General features: G+C 43.6%; 1 protein-coding gene across 1 annotated transcript in view; it reads left to right on the plus strand.

Annotated features, from left to right (window-relative positions):
* LOC142652907 (collagen alpha-1(VI) chain-like) overlaps nucleotides 1–25,628 on the plus strand; it is a 59,566-nt gene that overhangs the window by 29,554 nt on the left and 4,384 nt on the right. The window contains exons 4-5 of the mRNA XM_075828601.1: nucleotides 20,558–20,729; nucleotides 20,811–20,840. Coding sequence (XP_075684716.1) covers nucleotides 20,558–20,729; nucleotides 20,811–20,840 — 202 coding nt within the window. The remainder of the gene's footprint in view (nucleotides 1–20,557; nucleotides 20,730–20,810; nucleotides 20,841–25,628) is intronic.

The following is a 25,628-nucleotide window of genomic DNA, read 5'->3' on the forward strand; positions in this document are numbered from 1 at the left end:
CGGGCCTGAGAAGAGGACTTGGGTACCCGCTCGGGATGTTCACGCTGGGATATTGGTCAGGAGGTTTCACCTTCGTTTCCCCAGTAAACCAGGTCCACTTAGAAAGGGTCCGGTGGCCCCTCATAAAAGGGGGGGTACTGTAAAGGATCTGCCAGGCACAGCTTCGGGGTTAACGCCCATAGATAATCAGTCTGCACCTGCTTCTATGTCTGTGAGACTGACTCCATCTTCCACCACTCAGGGTGGCAGGCTTAGGAGTGGGAGAACCTATCACAGCCTGGCCAGATGGAGCTAGCTCCCGCCCTCTGTCTATTTATACCTGCCTTTCCTGTTCCTCCTTTGCTTGTGATTCTTCTCGTTTGGTTTACTGGCCCTGCTGCAGCTTCTTGTACCATTGTCCTTGCTTCATATTGACCCCGGCTTGCTGACTACTCTCCTGCTCTGCGTTTCGCACCTCGTACACTCCTGGTTTGACTCGGCTTGTTTACTACTCTTCTGCTCTGCGTTTAGCACCTCGTACTCTCCTGGTTTGACTCGGCTTGTTCACTTCTCTTGTTGCTCACGGTGTTGCCGTGGGCAACTGCCCCTTTCTCCCCCTAGCTCTGTGTACCCTTGTCTGTTTGTCTGTCGTGCACTTATTGAGCGTAGGGACCGTCGCCCAGTTGTACCCCGTCGCCTAGGGCAGGTCGTTGCAAGTAGGCAGGGACTGAGTGGTGGGTAGATTAGGGCTCACTTGTCTGTCTCCCCACCCCCGTCATTACAGATATTGTACATACACAAACATATACATGCATACATACATACACAGTACCAGAACCAAGCTCAGTGCATAAATAGAGCACAAGCACCTAGCTCAATATATATATATATATATATATAGATATATATATATATACAGTACCAGAACCAAACTCAGTACATATATACAGCACCAGAACAAAGCTCAGTACATATATACAACACCAGAACCAAGCTCATTACATATATATGGTACCAGAACAAAGCTCAGTACATATATATAACTCCAGAACAAAGCTCAGTACATATATACAGCTCCAGAACCAAGATAATTACATAAATACAGTACCAGAACAAATCTCAGTACATATATACAACTACAGAACCAAGCTCAGTACATAAATACAACACCAGCACAAATACAACTCAATTTAGTGCAACCACTGCCGTATAGGTTCGCACTAAATCGTATACAGCTCCCAGCATGGCCCGAAGTATGGTAAGGATATGATGGGAGATGCTGTTTCACAAAAAAAATCATACCACCCATCATCTCGCTGCAGATCATACAGTGACTACAGTACATATTAGAGGCAGAATAAACATTTACATTAAGTGACTCAGCAGTGACGTCAGATTCTAGTTGTTCTTTTTCTCTTTCCTTCCCCCCCCCCCCCCAGGTCCAGACCTCTATGATGACTTTTCCTGGCCACAGCCCACTTCTGCAGTTTGCCGCTCAGATGTCTTCAGCTTCTCCCTTTTTAAACATTTCTGCACCTATAAACGAAGATAAAGTTCTCATGGTGTCAGACACTATGCTCTAAATATAAATATAATAGCGCCATACACTGCATCCCACACACACACCGTGCCCCCTGTAGATAGTGCCCCATATAGATCCCCCTGTAGATAGTGACCCACATAGAGCCTCTTTAGATAGTGCCCACATACAGCCCCCTGTAGATAGTGCCCCACATATAGCCACCCCTGTAGATAGTGCCAACATATAGCCCACTGTATATAGTGCCCCACATATAACCCCTCTGTATATAGTGCCCCACACATAGCTCCCCCTGTATACAGTGCCCCACATATAGCTCCCCCTGTAGATAGTGCATCCAAAAAAGAGAGATCAGCAGCACATCACAGTCCCAGAGAGCATTCATAGGGAGCTTTTAAACAGGAAGGAATTTTTCAGTCGGTGCAGGCAGTGTCGACCCCAAGGCTTGGGAAAGACCCTATGTGTCGAAACGTCGCTGTTTTGGTGAAATAAAGACACCTTATTTTGTACCTTGTTAACGTTGCGCTGCAGTTTTTCTACCTTCTTTGCCTGTAGATGGTGCCTCACATATAGCTCCCCCATAGATCGTTTTCCACATATAGCCCACCCCTGTAAATAGTGTTCCACATATAGTCCAACCCTGTAGATAGTGCCCTACATATATCTCCCCCTATAAATAGTGCTCCACATATAGCCCACCCCTTTATATAGTGCCTCACATATACCTCCCCCTATAGTGCTCCACATCTAGTCCACCGTTGTATATAGCACGCTGTAGATATAGCCCACCCCTGTATATAGTGTCCAACATAAAGCCCACCCCTGTAGATAGTGCCCTACATATATCTCCCCAAATAAATAGTGCTCCACATATAGCCCACCCCTGTATATAGTGCCTCATATATAACACCCCCTATAGTGCTCCACATATAGCCCCCCCACTGTAGATAGAGCCGACCCCTGTAGATGGAGCCCCCTGTAGATAATGCCACTCACATTTTTATTAGGATAAAAAAAAAAAAACTTTACATACTCACCTTAATCCCATTCCCGCGCCGTCCGGTGGCAATGCAGACCTGCTTTCTTCAGGTCTGCTGGGGTTGAACGATGCAAGCAGCGCGATGAGGTGCAGGGGTTTCCCCATACTAAGTGACTTGTGCAACCCTTTGCTGGCATATAGGCGGGGTAGGCGATGGCAGAGACCCACAGAGGCACGGCTGGATGGGCTAAGAGCGGGAACAAACACAGAAATTGATACCTGAGATTCTACTTTAATAATTAGGTTAAAACTACACTTTGTGATCATTAAAGAACCATCTGTTACAAGCATATCGCGCCCTTCTTTCAGTCACTTCTGCACAGTGGCCACCCTGACCTGGTACCTCAACAGCAACATGGCAAGGGAACCATTGCAATCCCTGCACTGCTTGTAAAATCTGTCTAGCATGTGGACATAGGACATAAGACCATAAAACAACAGATGATGATGATGATGATGATGAGCATAGAATGTAAAATGGGAGAATGCTCTCGTAGATACTGAGAGGATCTTTTGCATCCCTGGATAGGCCCTAAATGTTTGCCCCGCCACCTCTTTGCACCACCGCATTATAATACCACACGTGGCTTGCGCCCACCCTCCTAAAAGGCCAGCACACGCCAAGTGAATTTTTATTATTTAACCCTGCCTCTGACTGCTTAAATTCTCCTGAGGAACAATGTTCTTGGGTTCCTGTCCTATTTGTGAATGTATACTTGGTTCTGAATCATATTGTTCTTGACTATCCTTATTGATTACTGCCTGCCCGAACCTGTGCCTGTTTCGTGTATTGCAAGTACTCTACCAATCTTGACCTAGATTTCATACGACTACTCTCTTGCCTATCGTTATTGGTACCAAGCTTTGAAATTCCTATCTGCTAGCAGTCACCTGAGAACACGTCTTAGGGATGACCGCCAGGAAAGTCCACACCCCAGTTTAGCCCCAAGCCAAATCCTTCAGGAGCACAGTGAGTCCACTATCTGTCTGCTAGCTTGTCCGTGACTTGTCATTGTCACTGAGCAAATTGCCCATTTGGAGGAGTCATGGGGAAAGCCAGCAGGTGACCTGCTACTGGATGCAACATTTCATGGACATAACATTTTGTCAGGAGCTGAAGGAGTTAATATCTGAGGTCAAGGACATTCCACCTAGCTTACTGGGTAGGAGAGATGTTTTCTAAATGCTCCTGAGAGAAAACAGACGTTGCTCTAAGACTGGACTTCCTGATTTTCATGTTTTGGTGAGAGAAACCAGCTGGTTTAACGTTTTGGGTTCTCACTCAGCAACCCAACTATGTACAGTATGTCCCAAGGAAGGCCACTCATATATCGGTCCAATACTATCCTGTCCCCAATGTACTCAAAGTCTCCGGTTGGAGCCAGTTTCCTGTTGTCTCTGGTTGCGCACCATGTGCTGGAGATCAAACATCTGAGAACGTGGTGTCTTACTTTATCCAAATTGTCAGTCATAGACTCTATGAGCCTCCTACCCTAAGGTGACCCCCAGATAAGCCATTATCTCTGCCTCAGTCCTTAGCTTGTTCTGTAGACAGATCAAAACACACCTTTTGTGGCTTCAAAGTTAAATAAGGTCCCAGATTCCGAGGCTGTTTTTATCTTTCACCAACTTTACACAAACACTGTAAGGGTATGTTCACACGGCCCATTTTCAGACGTAATTCGTTCGTTTTACGCCTCAAATTACGCCTGAAAAAACGACTCCACTACGCCTGCAAACATCTGCCCATTGCGGTGTAATTTTACGGGTCGCTGTCAAAAGACGGCGCGTAAAATGACGCCTGCGTCAAAGAAGTGCATGTCAATTCTTTGGACGTTTTTGGAGCCTTTTTTCATTGACTCCATTGAAAAACAGCTCCAATTACGTCCGTAATGGACGCCGCGAAAAACGCGAGTACTTGCAAAAATGTCTGAAATTCTGGAGCTGTTTTCGCCTGAAAACAGCTCCGTAATTTCAGACGTATTTTGTGTTTGCGTGTGAACATACCCTAAGGGTATGTTCACACGCAGTGTTTTCAGATGTAATTCGGGCGTTTTACGGCTTGAATTACACCTGAAAAAAACGCCCCTAGTATGCCTACAAACATCTGCCCATTGCTTTCAATGGGTTTTACGGTGTTCTGTTCCCACGAGCCTTAATTTTACGCATCGCTGTCAAAATACGGCACGTAAAAAGACGCCCGCGAAAAAGAAGTGCATGTCACTTCTTGGGACGTTTTTGGAGCCGTTTTTCATTGACTCCATTGAAAAACAGCTCCAATAACGGCCGTAAAATACGCCGCGAAAAATGCGAGTTGCTACAAAAATGTCTGAAAATCAGGAGCTGTTTTCGCCTGAAAACAGCTCCGTATTTTCAGACGTTTTTGGTCAATGCGTGTGAGCATACCCTAACACAATCTAAGCAAAGCAACTTGTTCCATCAGGATCCAGCAGCACCTACACCTGAGAAGCCCTACCATATTAAATAGACCAACCTGGATGGGATGTATCTGCCTTCAGATATTAACCCCTTCGGCTCCTGACAAATAGCTTATGATAATATCATTGCATTGTTGACAAAGTCAACACCTGTATACATGTAAGAAGTTGATGGGTCACCTCTATCACAGGGCCTCTTATACCTGAGACTGTGCAGCTTCAAATTCTTATCAAGCCTCATCATGAAGTTATTTATTTTCAACCGATTTCTTCCCCAAAGATTCCTGTAATTTTGGGGATTTCTTGGCTGTCTACTCACAATCCATTGATTAACTCGGAGACACATTGTATACATTTTCACAAGGGAGAGAAGAAAACATTGACTGCACATCCACTTGCTATACTTGATCTATTGCGGCTTAGCAAAATTGAAAAAAATGTACAAACTGTATAAGCCCACAGCAACTTCTTTTAAGTGGGTCCCTACTCTATCATGTCCAGAGCCAAAGTGGTTTAGACTGGCAGCATGGGTGCTGTTGGTCCCCTGCGTTGCTGCTTCTGCAGGTGCTGTGTTATAGCGGCACTGGTTGCCATGCGATAACGCACTTGCTAGAGAAGGGATCCGCTTAAAAAAGGTTGCCGTGAAGTGGCAACTGGGCTTATACAGTTTGATCAAGATGTTTACCAAGAACCTCATGTTTGTACATTATTTAAATTTTGCTGAGCCACGATCAAGTATAGCAAATGGATGTGTGGTCCAGGTTTTCTTCCCTCCCTTGTGGATTGTATACATTTTCACTCCGAATATTGTCAGATAAATTGTCTGCGTAAACCCTCTTCGCTACCTGAGAGCCCCTCAATTTCTGAGCTTACTGTTAAAGACTGATAACATCCTTCTAGTGGAAAGAACAACAACCTCATAGTGAAAGATCTCACTAGGATGGCCCATTTTATTCAAAGTAAGGGAAAACCCAGCAAGGAACAAACTTCTGAACTGATGATTTGGGAATTCTTACAATTTCATGGAATTCATAATAATGTAGTTTCCGTAAGGGGAGTATGGTTCACTTCCAAACTGTGGAAAAATATTTTGATCTTGGGATAAGAGTAAATTTGTCTTCGCCTTCCACCCCGCAATCTAATAGGCAAACTGAAAGAGCTAATAAAACTCTTCAACAGTACCGTTGATGCTTCATAAATTATCTTCAGGATGACTGGATAGATGACTGGATGGATTACTTGGATTACTTACCCATGGTTGAGTTTGCATATGATAACGTTGAGCATAGTTCTATGCTAATACAGGCCTTCATCCAATCTTCACCCAATTTCAACATCTCTTCCAGCAGTAATCGAATATTTACATTACATAAGGTTCAAGAAAAGATTGTTGAACGTTTGCACAATTTTAAAAGCAATTTAAACAGGCTGCTCATAAATCTAAAATCTGCAAGTATCTTCTCCATAACTGGGAAAGAAATATATCTGGAAATTTCAAATTTCTGCTAAATTACCGTTTGTTTAAAAATTCCTGAGACTATGAAAGTTCATCCTGTGTTTCATTGCTCTCAAAGCCATTTTATGAAAATTATTTTTAATGGATTTCATCAGCGATATCCTAACAAATCAGCCCCTAGATCATTCAGAGGACATCCTCGAAGAAACAGAGTTATGTTAGGATTTGAACCCAGATAGCAGCACTACTCGCGGAGCTAACTGAGATGCTGAACAGCTCCTTTTCCATTGTCAATGTCCAGATTTACCCTGGTCTGCTAACTACTATGTTTCTTGATCAAAGTTTGTGTAGCCCTACCTTATTGATCTCCTATATAAACCTTGCCCTTGCACTCTCTGATTGTCACATTATTGTGCATTTCCTCTAGCCAAGCTGCGTGCTGCCTTACTTTCAAACTGTTGCTGCTTATTTGGGTACTAAACTTGGATTGCTTCTGACAACGACTCATTCATGTGGCTGTAACACCGAATTTAGTTTTGGCTCGACATGGGGTCTAATGACCTGAAATAGACCATGACATGCAATTTATATTAATTAAAAACGTCTACAACATCTACTTACTAAGAGGCAGGCAAGGCAAGAAAAAATCATACACATCTTGCAGAACTTAAAACTTTTTGTGTGATGGTATTATGTTCCATGTATTCCAGCCTCTACACAACAATGTAAAGCTCCAAATATGGTCTGCAACCATACAAAGATGAACATAACATATGTTCAACCTGTGCAGCTCCAAAGTGGCCCAGTAGATAAGAGGGCCACTGCTACCATAAAAAAAGTTTCCTACTATTAGATTGCAATTAAGGATCTAGGCTAATAAATTTCATGGCTCACAATTACTGGTGGATTGTCATGGAGACATAAACACTGTGCTACTGGATGAGCTGCTAGAAAGCAAGGAGTCCATATAAGAGGAAACATGTTTTACCTATTCAAGCGATTCTGAGATTGCTTTCTCGTGACATATTGTACTTTATGTTAGTGAAAAAATTTGGTCGATTAAATTCAATATTTATTTGTGAAAAACACCAAAATTTAGAGAAAATGTGCAAAAATTAGCGCTCCTCTAAATTTAAATGTATCAGCTTGTAAAACAGATAGTAATACTATACAAAATACTTACTATTTCACATATCCCATATGTCTACTTTATGTTGGCATCGTTTTTTTGAACGTTCTTTTCTTTTTCTAGGACGTTACAAGGCATAGAACTTTAGCAGCAATTTCCCACATATTCAAGAAAATGTCAAAAGGTTATATTTTAAGGGACCAGTTCAGTTGTGAAGTGGCTTTGAGGGGCCCATACAATACAAACCACCATAAATCACCCCATTTTAAAACTGCACCCCTCAAAGTATTCAAAACAGCATTAAGACATTTTCTTAACCATTTAGGCGTTTCACAAGAATTAAAAGTAGGGGTGAAATTTACAAATACATTTTTTTTTTGCAGAAATTCATATTTAATCCTTTATTTTTTCTGTAACACAGAGGGTTTTACCAGAGAAATGCAACTCAATATTTATTGCCCAGATTCTGCAGTTTTTAGAAATATCCCACATGTGGCCCTAGTGTGCTAATGAACTGAAACACAGGCCTCAGAATCAAAGGACCACCTAGAGGATTTTGGGGCTTTTGGAGCTCAAGATTTTCTGCAATGGTTTTCAGGTGCCATGTCGCATTTGCAAAGACCCTGTGGGCCAAAACGGTGGAAAAAGCTCAAAAGTGACTCCATTTGGGAAAATACACCCCTCAAAGAATTTATCTAGGGGTATAGTAAGCATTTTGACCCCACAGGTTTTTTGCTGACTTTAGTGGAATTAGGCCGTGAAATGGAAAAGCTACATTTTTCCGATAAAACGTGGACATTTTCCATTTTTACAAGGAATAAAGGAGAAAAAGCACCCCAACATTTGAAAAACAATTTCTCCCGACTATGGCAATACCCCTTAAGTATTCATAAACTGCTGTTTGGACACACTGCAGGCCTCAAAAGGGAAGGAGCACCATTTGGAGCTCAAATTTAGCTGGAATGGTTGTCGGGTGCCATGTCACAAATCAAAAACCCCTGCGGGGCCAAAACAGTGGGAGCCCCCAAAAGTGACCCCTTTTCGGAAACTACAGACTTTAAGGAATCTATTTAGTGGTATAGTGGGCATTTAGACCTCACAGGTCTTTTGCAGAATTTATTGGAATTAGTAACAATTAATATCAACATTTTTTCCACTAAAAAGTAGAATTTTCTCATTTTCACAAGGGATAAAGGAGAAAAAGGCACCCAACATTTGTAAAGCAATTTCTCACGAGTACGGCAATACCCGACAGGTGGTCATAAACTGCTATTTTTACACACAGCAAGGCTCTAAAGGGAACCAGCGCAATTTGGTTTTTGAAGTGGAGATTTTACAAAATTAGTTTTTTGACACCATGTTGCTGTGAGCTAAGGTACCAGTACATGGGAAAGCCCCGAAAAATTACCCCCATTTTGGAAACCACATCCCTGAAGAAATTTATCTAGAGCTATGGTGAGCATTTTGACCAATATCTTGTGCCCAGCTTGTGCCACTGCAGACACACACCCCATTTTTTTTTTTTTTTTTACTCCTCACACCCCATAAATTGTTAAGCAGGTTCTCCAGAGTACAGTAATACCCTATGTGGTCATAAACTGCTGTTTGGGCACACTGTCAGGCACAGAGGGACCGCCAATTGGCTTTTGGAGCGTAGATTTTGCTTGGTAGTAGTTTTGTTTGGGGTTTTACTGGTATTTCAGCTTATAATGTGGGGGCATATGTAAGCTGTGCGGAGTACATCAGGCACATGTAAGCTGTGCAGAGTACATCAGGGTATATGTAAGCTGTGTGGAGTACATCAGGGTATATGTAAGCTGTGTGGAGTACATCAGGGCATATGTAAGCTGTGTGGAGAACATCAGGGTATATATAAGCTGTGCAGGTACATCAGGGTATATGTAAGCTGTGCGGAGTACATCGGTATATGTAAGCTGTGCAGAGTACATCGGTATATGTAAGCTGGGTGGAGTACATCAGGGTATATGTAATCTTGGAGGAGTACATCAAGGCATATGTAAGCTTTGCGGAGTACATCGGTATATGTAAGCTGGGCGAGTACATCAGGGTATATGTAATATGGGTGGAGTACATCAGGGTATATGTAATCTGGGTGGAGTACATCAGGGTATATGTAAGATGGGCGGAGTACATCAGGGTAAATGTAAAATGAGCGGAGTACATCAGGGTATATGTAAGCTGGGCGGAGTACATCAGGGTATATGTAAACTGGGTGGAGTACATCAGGGTATATGTAAGCTGGGTGGAGTACATCAAGGTATATGTAATCTGGGTGGAGTACATCAGGGTATATGTAAACTGGGTGGAGTACATCAGGGTATATGTAAACTGGGTGGAGTACATCAGAGTATATGTAAACTGAGCGGAGTACATCAGGGTATATGTAAGCTGGGAGGAGTACATCGGGGTATATGTAAGCTGGGCGGGGTACATAAGGGTATATGTAAGCTGGGCGGAGTACATCAGCGTATTTGTAAGCAGTGCGGAGTACATCAGGGTATATGTAAGCAGTGAGGAGTACATCAGGGTATATGTAAGCAGTGAGGAGTACATCAGGGTATATGTAAGCTGTGTGGAGTGCATCAGGGCACAATAGGATGATGTAATAATTGGGTAAATTAATAATAAAATTAATAATCCATGGATAGGGACGTACGCTTTGAACCAAGCCTGTATGCACAGGCCGAGTTTTTTGGGTATTGTCCAAAATTTCTGCGCTCCAGTATTGCCTAATCTGGGACTTTTTCACTAGCCCTATAAGCAGCACAAGGCCCTAAAGTGTCCTCAACTCTGCTGCATCTACAGGGTCCACCTGTGGGGTCCAGCAAATGACGATGTGGGGTCTTTAGTGAAAAACGACTGGACCTCAAAAATTGGTCTGGGCCGTCATTTAGCATCATTGCATTTTGAGAGTCATAACGTGTTATTTTTCCGTTGACAGGGCTGTGTGAGGGCTTGTTTTATACCAGGACAATGCTTTCCCAGCAAAATTCCCCAAACTGCAAAGGTGCAGAGTGCGTAACAAAGGGGGATAAGAAAGGACACCATCTATGAGTGCGACACTGGCCTGTGAAGAAAGGATTGCTTCACAGCGTAACACACATCTATGGATTATTTTTTTGTCTTTTTTGTACCCTATTATTATACCACCTGTCTATGCCCCTGATGTACTCCGCACAGCTTACATGTGCACCCACATTATAAACTAAAATACCAGTAAAACTCCAAACAAAACTACTACCAAGCAAAATCCGCGCTTCAAAATCTAAATGGCGCTCCCTCCCTTCTAAGCCCTACACTGTGCCCAAACATCAGTTTACTTCCACATATATGGTATTGCCAAACCAGGGGAAACCCCTTTTAACAATTTTTGTGGTGTGTGTCTCAAGTGTTTCTAAAACCAGGAAACACAGCATAATAATTAGAGAGCTGTCTTTTTATGGTGGCACAAGCTGGGCACCACATATTAGCATATCTATGGAAAAATTCCCATTTTGAATTTATTGTTAAAAACGATCATTTTTTAGCAAGTTATGAGCAATTTTAGATTTATGCTAATTAGTTTCTTAATGCCCAACTGGGCTTTTTTTTTAAACTTTTGACCAAGAGGAGTGTATGTCGCTGTGCTGTCACATACACTCACATTGACTTTACTGAAGTGTCTTGAGATTGAATAGACATCACCTCCAGCCAGGACACGATATCTATTCACACTGCCGACGCTTCGGTAAAGTTTGTGTGGGACTTACTCGCACAGCACAGCGAGATCACGCTGTGCAGTGAATAGAAATGGACATGAATGGAGAGAAGTGAATGACGCTGATTGGTCAGCGCCATACACTCCTCTGTACAACGCCCACTTGGTCAAAAGTTTAAAAACACCCAGTTGGGCATTAAGAAACTAATTAGCATAATTCTAAATAAAAAACACTACATTACAGTGCGATCAGATTATGTAGGAGGCACTTATAATGTGGTGACAGAGCCTCTTTAAAACACCACTAGATGAATTCCTCAAGGGGTGTAGTTTCCTAAATGGAGACATTTTTGGGAGTTTCCACTGTACTGGTACCTCAGGGGCTTTGCAAATGCGACATGGAGCCGAGAAACGAATCCAGAAAAATCTGCGCTGCAAAAGCCAAATGCCACGCCTTCCCTTCTGAGACATGTCGTGTGCCCAAACAGCAGTTTATGACCACATATGGGGTGTTTACATACTCTGGAGAACAAAACCTATAACTAGGAGTCTGACACACGAAAAATGGGTTAAAAGATATGAAAGTTTATTGAATCAATTTAAAATAAACGCATATATAAAATTTATAGAGATGCAAACCACAAGAAAAAATGGACAACCAGAACACATGTCACACAGAACAGCACTGTGTGAACAGGCTGAATACACCTGTGTTAAGTAACAGTCATAATGGTGTTTTAACAGCCAACCATGGGTCACTGAGAGGTACTGGGAGACAAATGCATCAAAAAGTGTATACACATTGGTAATTGGTCTATACAATATGTCTAAAACAGTAGTACATCACAGTTCCAGAGGGAACAAGTATATCAAGTAACAGGAAATAGAGATATATCCTAATGAGCTGTGCATGATATGCACATGTCTCTTACCCATGGCAGAGTGCAAGTGACTGGCGTCCACCCGACGCGCGTTTCGGCCCGGAAGCCTTCGTCAGACGAGGGTTTTAGACATATTGTATAGACCAATTACCAATGTGTATACACTTTTTGATGCATTTGTCTCCCAGTACCTCTCAGTGACCCATGGTTGGCTGTTAAAACACCATTATGACTGTTACTTAACACAGGTGTATTCAGCCTGTTCACACAGTGCTGTTCTGTGTGACATGTGTTCTGGTTGTCCATTTTTTCTTGTGGTTTGCATCTCTATAAATTTTATATATGCGTTTATTTTAAATTGATTGAATAAACTTTCATATCTTTTAACCCATATTTCGTGTGTCAGACTCCTAGTTATAGGTTTTGTTGTATATTTAGCGGGTTCACCGTTACCGCCATGCTTATTTTGGGCCTGAGGCTCGGTTCCCGATAGTGTCCGCACATCATTGTGATGGGCCATCAACCATGAACTTTCTAGGGAACTGTTTGGTGTCCTCCATTTAGGTATAATACTCTGGAGAAGTTGCTTTGAAAATGTTGGGGGGGCAACATGTCCAAATTTGAATAAATTCTATGAAACACCTGTGGGGTCAAAATGCTCATTACACCCCTAGATGAATTCCTTGTGGGGTTAGGTTCCAAAATGGGGTCTTTTTTGGGGTGTTTCCTCTGTTTTGGCACGGTAATGTCCGTGGTCGCGGACCACGAACTCCTTCCTTCCGGTTGACGCCCTACTCTCCAGAGATGTCTTCACATGCAGCCATCCTGTTCCACAGTGACCACTAGGGTGCGATCACAAGCTCTGTCCAGCTTTAAGGAGCCAGAGCGCACATATGTGTGAGTTAAGTGTCAAATTAGACCATGAGCACCCTGGACTATAAGAAGGGCCCAGCCCCTTCCTGCCTTGCCTGAGCCTTGTTGTCGTTACCTTAGTTTGTCTCGGCAAAAGGTCTCCTAGTGTCTTCCAGTTCCCAGTGTTTCCCATTCCTGCTACCTGTATACCGTGCTATCCAGGTCAAGTGCCGTAACGAGTTGGAGTTGTGCTGTGCCATATACCACGCCTGTCCTGTTACACCACGCCTGGTGTCTACCTGCTGCCAAAGTCCCTTCCGATTCTTCCTTGTTACTGTCCGAAGCTACCACAGGTACACCTATATGAACTATAGACTTTGACCTGTGTCCTGTTGGCCAGCTGCCATACCGTTAAAACGGTGCGGTTGAGTGGGTCCACGTATCCAACGTGACAGGCCCCACAAGACCTCTTCAAACCTGACATGGTGCCTAAAATATAATCTAATAAAAAAAAGGCCCCAAAATCCACTAGGTGCTCCTTTGCTTCTGAGGCCTGTGCTTCAGTCCATTACCATACTAGGGCCACATGTGGGATATTCCTAAAAACGGCAGAATCTGGGCAATAAATATTTAATTGCGTTTCTCTGGTAAAACCTTGTTACAGAAAAAAATGAATTAAAAATGAATTTCTGCAAAAAGTCTTGTGAAACGCCTAAACGGTTAAAGAGGCTCTGTCACCAGTTTATAAGTGCCCTATCTCCTACATAATGTGATCGGCGCTGTAATGTAGATACAGCCTGGAGCGACTGCCTGCTAGATCATGCCGCAGGCATGACCTAGCAGATGCCTGTCCGTTTTAAACGGAAAGGCATAATACACTGCAATACAAAAGTATTGCAGTGTATTATAATAGCGATCGGAGGATCGCATAGTGAAGTCCCCTAGTAGTAAAAAAATGTAAAAAAAAGTTTAATAAAGTTAATTTAAAAAAAATGTGAAAAAAAAATGAAAACCCACTTTTTCCCCTTACAAACTGCTTTAGTATTAAAAAACCAAAATAAAGTTAAAAAGTTACACATATTTGGTATTGCCGCGTCCGTAATGACCCCGACTATAAAGCTATTACATTACTTAACCCGCACGGTGAACGCCGTAAAAAATTAAATAAAAAACAACGGAAAAATTGCTGTTTTCTGTGAATCCTGACTTTAAAAAAAATGTGATTAAAAAGTGATCAAAAAGTCGCATCTACTCCAAAATGGTACCAATAAAAACTACAAGTCTTCCCGCAAAAAAAAAGCCCTCATACAACTGCATCGGCGAAAAAATAAAAACGTTACGGCTCTTCAAATATGGAGACACAAAAACGAATAATTTTGAAAAAAATGCGTTTTTACTGTGTAAAAGTAGTAAAACATACAAAAACGATACAAATTTGGTATCGTTGCAATCGTAAACACCCGCTGAATAAACTTATTGTGTTATTTATATTACACGGTAAACGGCGTAGATTTAGGACGCAAAAAAGAATGGCGAAATTCAGATTTTTTTCTATCCTCCCCCCAAAAAAAGTTAATAAAAGTTAATCAATAAATAATATCTACTCAAAATGGTGCTATTAAAAAATACAACTTGTCCCGCAAAAAACAAGACCTTATACATCTGTGTCGACGCAAAATAAAAGAGTTATAGCTCTTGGAATGCGACGATGGAAAAACGTAAAAAATAGCCTGGTCATTAAGGTCTAAAATAGGCTGGTCATTAAGGCAGGGGTGTAGCTAAAGGCTCATGGGCCCCGATGCAAAAATTCTTACTGGGCCCGACGCCCCCCGCCCCCCCCCCCCCGCAAACTTCTCATGGCCGACGGTCCGCAGCTTTCAGCTGCATCGCTGGGTCTCCTAAGTGACCCAACAATGCAGTACTAGCAGCCGGGGCGTCACTAAGGCTGGGTTCACACACCCTATTTACGAACGTAATTCGGGCGTTTTAGCATTGAATTACGTCCGAAAATGCGGCTCAAAAGCGTTGGCAAACATCTGCCCATTCATTTGAATGGGTCTTACGATGTTCTGTGCCGACAGTCATTTTTTTTTACGCGCCGCTGTCCAAAGGCGGCGCGTAAAAAAGACGCCCGCGTCAAAGAAGTGCCTGTCACTTCTTCAGACATAAATGGAGCCGTTTTCCATGGACTCCATAGAAAAACAGCTCCAATTACGTCCGTAATGGACGCAGCAAAACACGCCTGCACATGCCATTACGGCTGAAATTACGGTGCTGTTTTCTCCTGAAAACAGCACCGTAATTTCAGCCGTAACAGACGCTGCCATGTGAACATACCCTCAGGGCTTAAAATGTCAGGGAAATAGCCCCAATACATATGTGTCCGCCCAAAAAAAAGTGTGTATGTGAGACAGCATAGCATATCTATAGCACTACGACCCTATAAACTATGGGTAGGATTAGATACAGTGGCTCAGCAGACAGTATCACACATGATAGGATTAGATACAGTGGCTCAGAAGGCAGTATCACACATGATAGGATTAGATACAGTGGCCCAGCAGACAGTATCACACATGATAGGATTAGATACAGTGGCTCAGCAGACAGTACCACACATGATAGGATTAGATACAGTGGCTCAGCAGACAGTACCACACATGATAGGATTAGATACAGTGGCTCAGAAGGCAGTATCACACATGATAGGATTAGATACAGTGGCTCAGCAGACAGTATCACACATGATTGGATTAGATATAGGGCCCAGCAGACAGTATCACACAAGATACGATTAGATACAGGGCCCAGCAGACAGTATCACACATGATTGGATTAGATACACAGCTCAGCAGACAGTATCACACATGATTGGATTAGATACAGGGCCCAGATCGCTGTCATTGCGTCTCCAGCGCTGGACCCAGGATAGGTAAGAATAATAATTTTGCTTCTTTATGTGTTACTGATTATTTTTGTGTGTTTGTGTTTTTTTACAGGTTCGGTTGTTGGACTTCGGATTCGAGGACTTCAATGACGGCGTTTTTTTTATTCTCAATAAAATGGTTAATGAGGGTTGTGTTTTTTTATTTCAATAAAATATTTTTTCTTGGTATCTTTTTAAACTTTATTATCACCGCCTTAGTAATGGCCGCTGGCTGATTGACAACCTCCATTACTAAGGCGGGGCTTAATATTAGCAGGTGCAGAGGCTACACTAACCCCCATTATTACCCCGGTACCCACCGCCACCAAGAGTACTGGGAAGAGCCGGGTACGAACCAGTACCCGACCATCTGTAGTGACAGGCAGGCATCGGGGTGGCCGCAGGCTGGTAGTATTAGGCTGGGGAAGGCCAAAAACAGTGGCCCTTCCCACCCTTGTAATGCTGCCTGCTGCTGCTGTGTTGTATCTGGCTGGTTATGAAAATTGGGGGGGACCCCACATCGTTCTTTCCAATTTTTTTTTATTTTTTTTTTGTTTAAATGACGTGGGGTCCCCCCCATTTTTCATAACCAGCCAGATACAATAAACAGCAGCAGCCTAGCATCACCAGGGTAGGAAGGGCCACTGTTTTTGGCCTTTCCCCTCCTGATAATACCAGCCTGCGGCCACCCCAGTGGCCGACCATCACTACAGATGGTCAGGTACTGGATCGTACCCGGCTCTTCCCAGCACCCCTGGTGGCAGTGGGTACCGGGGTAATAAAGGGGGTTAGTGTTAGCCTCTGCATCGGCTAACACTAAGCCCCGCCTTAGCAATGGATGCTGTCAATCAGCCGGCGGCCATTACTAAGGCGTTAGTATTATAGTTTTAAAAAAAACACAAAGACGTAGAAAAAATATTTTATTGAAATAAAAAAAACCCACACAACCCTCATTAACCATTTTATTGATAATTAAAAAAAAGCCGTCATCGAAGTAGTCCTGGAATCCGACGTAGTCCACCGACCGAATCTGTAAGAAAACACACAAAAAATGATTCGTAACACGTGTGTTAGGCTTAGATACAGGGCCCATGTGTGATACTGTCTGTGGGACCCTGTATCTAAGCCTACCACAACGTAGGCTTAGATACAGGGTCCAGCAGACAGTAATCTTATACAGTATAAGATTACTGTGTGCTGGGGCCCTGTATCTAAACCTACAGTGTGGTAGGCTTAGATACAGGGCCCATCAGACAGGATCACACATGGGCCATGTATCTAAGCCTACCTTGTGATTGGCTTAGATACAGGGCCCAGCAGACAGGATCACGCATGGGCCATGTATCTAAGCCTACCATGTGATTGGCTTAGATACAGGGCCCAGCAGACAGGATCACGCATGGGCCATGTATCTAAGCCTACCATGTGATTGGCTTAGATACAGGGCAGAGCAGACAGGATCACACAATCTGTGATCCTGTCTCATGGGCCCCCTAAGCCTGCTACATCGTAGGCTTAGGGGTTGTACAGTCCCTAAACATTGATGGCCTATCCTCAGAATAGGCCATCAATAGCTGATGTGTCTCTCGGGACCCGCAAATCAGCTGTTTTGAAGGGGCCGCAGCACTCGTACGAGAGCTGCGGCCCCTTCATTTCACTACTCGCTCACACTGTGAATCGCCGACACGGATTCACAGTGTGACCGGAATGAAGTGACAGGAATGAAGGGGAGCAGCTCTCGTACGAGTGCTGCGGCCCCTTCAAAACAGCTGATTGGTGGGTCCCGGGAGTCGGACCCCGCCAGTCAGGGCTAACCTTACCTTCCTCTTCGGCCGCGGCGGGAGTTCTGTCGTCTCGATGCTGTGCACGGCGCATAGCGCTGTGACGTCATGCGCTGCGCACAGCGCTTGACGTCAGGACCTCCGCTGCCATCCGGAACCAGGAAGGTAAGTAAAGTATGTTACTATAGTAACAGGGGCCCGCGGCCCGAGTTACTATAGTAACTTTTTATTGATGTGGTGCGGGGGGCCGTGGGCCCCCCTGGCTTCGGGGCCCGGTCGCAATTGCGACCGCTGCGACCACTATAGCTACGCCAGTGCATTAAGGGGTTAAGTATTACTCTTCTTTGTTGACATTCAGAGGTTTATTTACCTGTGTTTCTTCAGGTCATTCTGCGCCGGGAGCAGCGACTAAACAGAAGCTAGGGGCTGCGCATGCGCAGTCTATTTTCATTTAGTGCGCATGTGTGATTTAAATACACTTTTTTGAAACGCGGATGCGCTGGCTTACTAAATAGACGTTCAGCACATTACAAGAATGTCACTGATGACGCGCCGTTTGTGAAGACCGGAAGAGGAGCTTGTCCAGAAGTGAAGAACATAGAAGACTGGTCGGCACATCAGTGGAAGAGAAAACTTGAGATGCATGCGTAGTCACGTGACAAAAAGATCATAGCTATAATGGCTGAGAATAGAACCAAACTGTGTCAATGTGTTTCTTCTCAGAATTGTTTAGGGTGAATGATGATCAACTGATTATTGTAATTCTATTGGACATTTATACCGCTGCTACATATCAGCCAATTAGAAGTCAGGTTTGCATGTTGAATTAGAAAAAAAAAATTAACCTTGTATGATGCCTGCAAAATTTTTTAGAATATGATGCCACAAAGTTTCAGGATGTGTTGGAAGTGTTACAAGTTGTACAACATAAAGGTAATTTCCTTTCTGACTGATGAAAAGCAATTATGATTCATAGCATGTGATTTTATCTATTTATGTCAAGAATGACACCATTAAAATCTATTCTATTACTCTGAAGTAAAAATGTATGCAAGACCAACACACACTTTTACCTCATTCAAAAGATATTTATTTTCTACACTTAACAATTTCAGAACCTTTACGCTCATCGGACATTTCTACCTTTATGTTGATAATCTATTTAGACTTTAAACCCATTTAGACTAAAAATTAGACCACGTTTCCTTTTTAATATGTTCATGTTACTGTTTAATATTTAAAGGGGTTTAATCACAACATCAGTGGCCACATTCATGGTCACTTTATATTTAATTAAATTGGAGGTGCAGAAATATTTCTCCAATTGAAAGTGGGACACAGTAGGTGTCACATCTCTGCTGGGTACAGGAACTGAGCACTCCGTTTTTTGTGGGATTGGTGAAGGTTTGACCCCATCAGAATTTTATGGCATATCCAGCCAAAAAGCCATTATCAAGGCTGTGGGGTATGTGGACCCACTGGGCCGCTCCGCCGTAGTGGAGTAGCAGGTGGTCAAACAAAATGTCAATGACAGTCACTAGGACGAGAGTACCAGGATTGGTGGCTTGTGACGGATAATCAGAAGCAACCTGGTGCCGGACTACTGGGAGCTGGCTTGTGCCTGGACTATCGGAAGCTGGTTTGTGCCGGACTATCGGAAGCTGGCTTGTGCTGGATAACTGTACTAGTCTTGGACACAGGAACTGTAGTTGTCATGGACACTGGACATGGCACAGACACTGGACTTGAACACAGAAGTCGCCTCGGACACTGAACTTGACAAGGATACCAGACACAGATGGTGAAGTCGTTTCGGACACTGGACTTGACGAGAACACCGGACGCAGATGGTGAAGTCATCTCGGACACTTGACTTGAACACAGATGTCGTTTCAGACACTGAACTTGGCAAGGATACCAGACACAGATGGTGAAGTCGTTTCGGACACTTCACTCGGCACGGACACAGATACTGGATATGGGATACAGCTAGGGAACCATTTGAAGGACAAACACAGGAAAGACAAAACATTGCTCAGGCACCGCGGAAAGGGGCAATATTCCTTTTAAGGGTTAGGGTATTCAAGGGTAGGTTGGGGATAATTTTACTGGTGCGCGGGGTGGCCCATGAAGACTGGGCACGAGCGTGCGAGCGCACCCTATGGGACAGCCGGGGAGAAGAAGCAGAGAACAAAGCGCACGGGCGACCCTGAGGAAGGAAACGCCAGCAAAGAGACACAGTCCTGCGGTCGCGGCCGCTGGTAAGAGGTGGATGCTGTGGGTCCGCTGCCGCAGGTGTTACAACCATGAAAGTATTTTGTGGGAAAACCCCTTTAATAATCACAGAGGTCAGACCCCTACTTAACTTAATTGAATGGTCTGGGTCATTGACAAGTCATAAATGTAAAAAACAGATTGTTGTCGGACAACCCCTTTAAGTTCTGCTCCTTGATCCTAAATTAACATAAGTGATAGGTTTTAAGTCCCATTGAGTAAACATATATTGATGCATATCAGGATTGTATGTACAATTATTTTAGTACATATATTTAGAGGAAGAATAAAATGTGCATCATTGAGTAACCAGAAAATAAAAGAAATGTTAGCATATAGGTTGGTCAGAACATATCCTTAGATATAAAGTGAACATTTTTCCAAGATGTTTTGACTCTTTCATTGAACCTTACAGCAAAATCCAGACTCCGGAATGATCAGAGTTAATCAAATCCTCACTATTCCAGAAATGTGCATTGTAACTGTATTGTATTGTACTGACATATAGTATGAAGTAATGTATATCAGGGTTATCTGTCCACAGGTGGTTGGCATTGGTGTAGGAGACCTATTTAAAAGAACCCCACATATGAAGGCTTTACAGGAGATCACCTGCCATGGAACCAGAGCACAAGGAATGCAACTGTTAATAACAGAGTATGAAGATCTAATTGAGGAGACCACACTGCAGAATATTACAAGATACACTTGTAAAAGTAGGTTTCCTGCATGTTTTGATGGTCTCAGATGCCAAATAAAATGTATATTGTTTTCACTATGTCTCTTCTCTGTTTCAGATTCCATATGTCCTGACTTCACATGTCAAGGTATGGGGTGATTTTATTTATTTCACAAACACATTTATGGATTGTTGCATCATACACTCCTCAACATTGAAATTGCAACACCAAGAAGGAAAAGTTTTGGAATTGTAGTAATCACAAGATTGATAGACATGTTAATGACATGCAAATGATAAAAAAATTGAAACAAAATATTCCAAACATCTTGATTATTCAGTATCGAGTACGAGCGCCACGTGCAGAAATACATGCACTCACATGCCTTGACATGTTACCAATGAGGTTATTAATGGTTGTCTGAGGAATGTTATTCCATGCTGAATGCACTTGGGCACACAAATCATCAAGATTGGCTGCTGGCATCTCCCTTTGCAATTGCCGACCAATGATTTTCCAGATGTGCTCAATAGGAGACAAGTCCAGAGATGCTGCAGGCCATGGTAGCTTGTATAGGCCACGCAGGCTGCTCACCGTAGCACGAGCAACATGCAGCCTGGCCTTGTCCTGTGTAAAAACGACTTCTGGGACACTTAAGAAATGGGCGTACCATAGGTTCCACAACCAAATCAGTGTAACACTGATTTATTAATGTACCAATGTACCTGAAATGAAGACTAGACGGGTCGGTCGGGCTACCCAACATTATGCCACCCCACACCATAATCCCAGGAGTAGGACCTTCATGGCGTTGCCCACGGGGTCTCCAGACCAATACCCAGCTATCATTGCATTCAAGACGAAAGCAGGACTCATCGCTGAAGAGGATAGACCTCCATTCCAGCCTCCATTGGCATCTTGCTGTGGACCGTGATAACCCTTGAGAGCGGTGGTGAGTGGTCAATGGAACACCTGTAATTGGACGTCTAGCTCGTAGCCCAATGTAGTGCAAACGCCTTCTGATGGTTTTGTCTGGTTGCCGCCCTAGGCTTGGGATGTGACGTCCAATTTCACTTGCAGTAGAGAATGGATCACTACGCTCCATTCTTCCAATCAGATGATCCACCTGTGCAGAGGTTTGCCTCTGCGCACCTTTTGCTGTCATTCCCGTCCATTGGTGTTCCCCAACCTCCGGGACACGCAACATTGAACAGTGCTGACATCTCAGCCTAGGCGCATAGCGATCTGCCAGAGTGATCAACAAAGATCTCTCAGTTCAAGGATTCCTTTCCTCTCAGTTTGGGACAAGTGGTGATAACTGGCACGTTGACGAACAGGAGGCATAGCACAATCATTCCACACCACTTGATCTGATTTTTGAGGTTTCATGTGGCTAAAAAACTTTGCTTTCAATCTGGCTTTTATGCCCTCCCACGTGTCATAGGTTGGAACTAGGTGCTTGAAAATGTGATAATTTGCAGATCTTAGCGACACCTGCTACTTCCTTGATTTTCATAACCTTACAGCTTCCCCTTCTTGGTGTTCCAATTTCATTGTTGAGGAGTCTATTGACAGATCTATAGACAAGTCAAAATATGTGGAGAGGATAAATAGCGTGAGGATTCCATTGGTGACATGCCATTCTTTTATTCATGGTCTTACTCTGTTTTTTAGGGGATATGTGCTTACTTATTTTTACAGACATTGATCCTTGACCAGACACTTTTTAGAGATTTTGAAGATACGGTGGTTTAACGGTCCTTACTTTTTTATTTCTTAGGCTACCAAAGATATTTTTGTGTTTGTTTTTTTATGATGCATAGGGTTTCTTTTTTAGTTTTGATAGAGGAAATTGTATAAAAAGTAAACAAAAATATATTTTTAAAGTTCTATGTTTTTTAAATTTGCTAAATCACACTAAAATATGTCATCATTGTTTTGATAAATAATATTTATATTCTCAGGTAGTCTGAGCTGTGTTTTTTTTTACTTTATTAGTGTTTTATATTTCACTTATTTTCATGTTTATTTATTTGAGGTAATATGTCCCCAAATAGTTCATAAAAGGCATGAGGGCATTTACACTGTTTCGATTGCAGAAGCAGGCGTACTATGGGTTAAAAGCCCAGGACCAAGTTACATACAGTTACCGTGCATGGTCCTTAAATGGGTTGTCTCACTTAGACACATGGAATGCCTTATGTTGAGGCACCATACAGTAGATGTACGTCATGGTGATCACACAGGCACAGAAGATGTGCTCGTGTGCTCAACTGTGTGAGCCCGCCGGTGATTAACATTCGGCCATGTAATGGCCAGTATCAAAGAAACCTCTGAATCCCCATGTCACAGATCCGTCTTTAATGGTGCTTACATGTATTGACAGCCTTTAAAAACAGATACATTGACTTATATGGGGCTGTCTGGCCGTGAAATCGGCCAAAAATAGGTCCTATTTTTTGACAGCCATTATTCACGGGCCGTAAAAAAAACAGCCGTGTAAATACACCCATAGAACATCATTGTTCTGAAAACGGCCGTTTTTCACTGTCGTGTGAATAAGGCCTAAGACTACTTTCGCAACCAATTTTTTTTTCATTTTTCCAATGTAACTAAAATGAAGCAACTTTGCACTTTAGTTTAAAGGAAATGTTTTATTAAGACATTAGTTCAGTGTGACGTGGGGTTGCTTGGGCGGTCCCCATTTAAGAAATCACAATCTAGCAAATTGTGTTGAACAGATGATTTTTACTGAACACAACTGATATTACATTGGCACACAAACGTTTATATCTCCTTAAGAAGCACAGTAAGCTTACTGGTTACAATTTTCCAAAGAGGCACACAATCTTGGCCAATCTTCCTTTACAGGTCATTGTTTGGTTGACAGAGGCCACACCCAGATTATGTCACCTCACACAGTCCCACTCAGATTCTCACCCACTGTCAAAAGCAGACAACACTATATCTCCCTCTTCCTTCCTGCCTTGCCTAAAGACTCCCTCGCACTGGGCCGCAGTTACCTAGCTATGAAGGGTTCCAGACCTGGTCACAGCTCCCTGACCCACAAGGGCTCTGTAATACTTTTGCCCAATAGGCAATTTCACTACGGGACTACAGACCAATTCCAGACCTGCTTCTACACACTCAGACACACTCTCTCTACAGCTCTAACTTTTCAAAGGCTTCTACATGCTACCCCTTCCACTGAGTGTTTGAGCCAGCCCAGCTCAATGTACAATGGCAATACTAGGCCACATATCAGGAATACAGGGCAACCAATGCCCACTGTCATACCTCCGAACCTTCCCGGATTCAGCGGGACAATCTTGGATTTCGGGCGCTGTCCCGCTGTCCCAGACGACCAGTGATATGTCCCGGGTGTCAACTGTATCTGTGTCCTCAGGACACACAGTTGAATCCAATGCTGAAGAAAGGAACCGTTAGCTCCCTGCTTCAGCATTAGTACAGAGTGGAGGAACAGAGGGAGCTCCACTTGTTGAGGACTCCCCGGGTACAGTGCTACTTTAAGAAGCTGAGCCCAGGGAAGCCCTTGACATCACTGTCCATATATGGACAGTGATGTGGGGCTTTCAACTATGGAGTCCCTGGCCAGAGCAATGCAAGTTCTCTGGCCAGGGAATCCTGGTTTGGGAAAGCCCTTGACATCACTATCCATATATAAGTACAGTGACGTCAGGGGCTACTCCTGGAGCGGAATCCCCTGCCAGAGCGTTGCCGATGCTCTGGCCGGGGATTTCGCTTCTGGAGGGAATCCGTGACATTACTGTCCATACATGGACAGCGACGTCAGGGGCTCCGCCTGGAGCGGAATCCTCGGCCACAGCATGGCGGACTCTCTGGCTGGGAATCCGCGCCTAGAGGGAGCACCAATGTCGCTATCTAAAGGGGGGTAGCGCTATCTACAGGAGGAGTGAAGCTATCTTTAAGGGGTTATGGCACTATCTACATAGACAATGTGGCACTTTCTACAGGGTACACTGTGGCGCTATCTAAATGGGCACTGTGTGTGGCACTATCTACATGAGCACTGTGGCACTATCTACGTGGGCTCTGGCACTTTATATGTGGGCACTGGCACTAGGGGCAGCTAAGGGGCATTATACTGTATGGGTGCAGCTAAGGCGGTAGCAGATATGGGGTATTATACTGTATGGGGCAGCTATGGGGCATTATACTGTATGGGGTGGTTATGGGGGTATTATACTGCATGGGGGTGGTTAGGGGGGCATTATACTGTATGGGGCAGCTGTGGGGGCATAATGCTGTATGAGGGAATCTGTGCGGGCATTATACTGTATGGGGGCATCATGCTGTACAGGTCATCTATGGGGAATTATACTGTATGTGGGAATTTGCGTGGCCATTATACTGTATAGGGGCATCTGTGTGGGCATTATACTGTATGGGGGCATCTGTGTTGGCTTTATACTGTATGGGTGCATCTATAGGGCATTATACTGTATGGGGTTATCTGTGTGGGCATTATATTGTATGGGTGCATCTATAGGGGCATTATACTGTGTGGGGGGCAGCTATTTTGCATTATACTGAGGGGGAGGCACTATGGGAGCATTATACCGTGTGGGGCAGCTATAGGGGCATTATGCTGTGTGGAGGGTTCATTAGGGGCATTATACTGAGGGGAGGCACTATGAGCACATGATACTGTTTGGGCTGAACCAGGTGTGTATGGGCGGGGGTTGGGCGGGGTTAGAGGCGTGGCTTAAAATGGAAAAAATTGTCCCTCTTTGCGATACTTGAAAGTTGGGAGGTATGCTCACTGTAGCAATTCAGGCCAACTAAAACATGGAACTTTCTAAACCCCACCATGAGCTGCCTTACAGCCTCCCCCCCCCCCCCTGGGTTTTAACACAGCACCACTCACAACCTCACAACCCCAGCAGACTTCAG

This window comes from Rhinoderma darwinii, chromosome 5 (assembly GCF_050947455.1).
Source record: "Rhinoderma darwinii isolate aRhiDar2 chromosome 5, aRhiDar2.hap1, whole genome shotgun sequence".
NCBI lineage: Eukaryota > Metazoa > Chordata > Amphibia > Anura > Rhinodermatidae > Rhinoderma > Rhinoderma darwinii.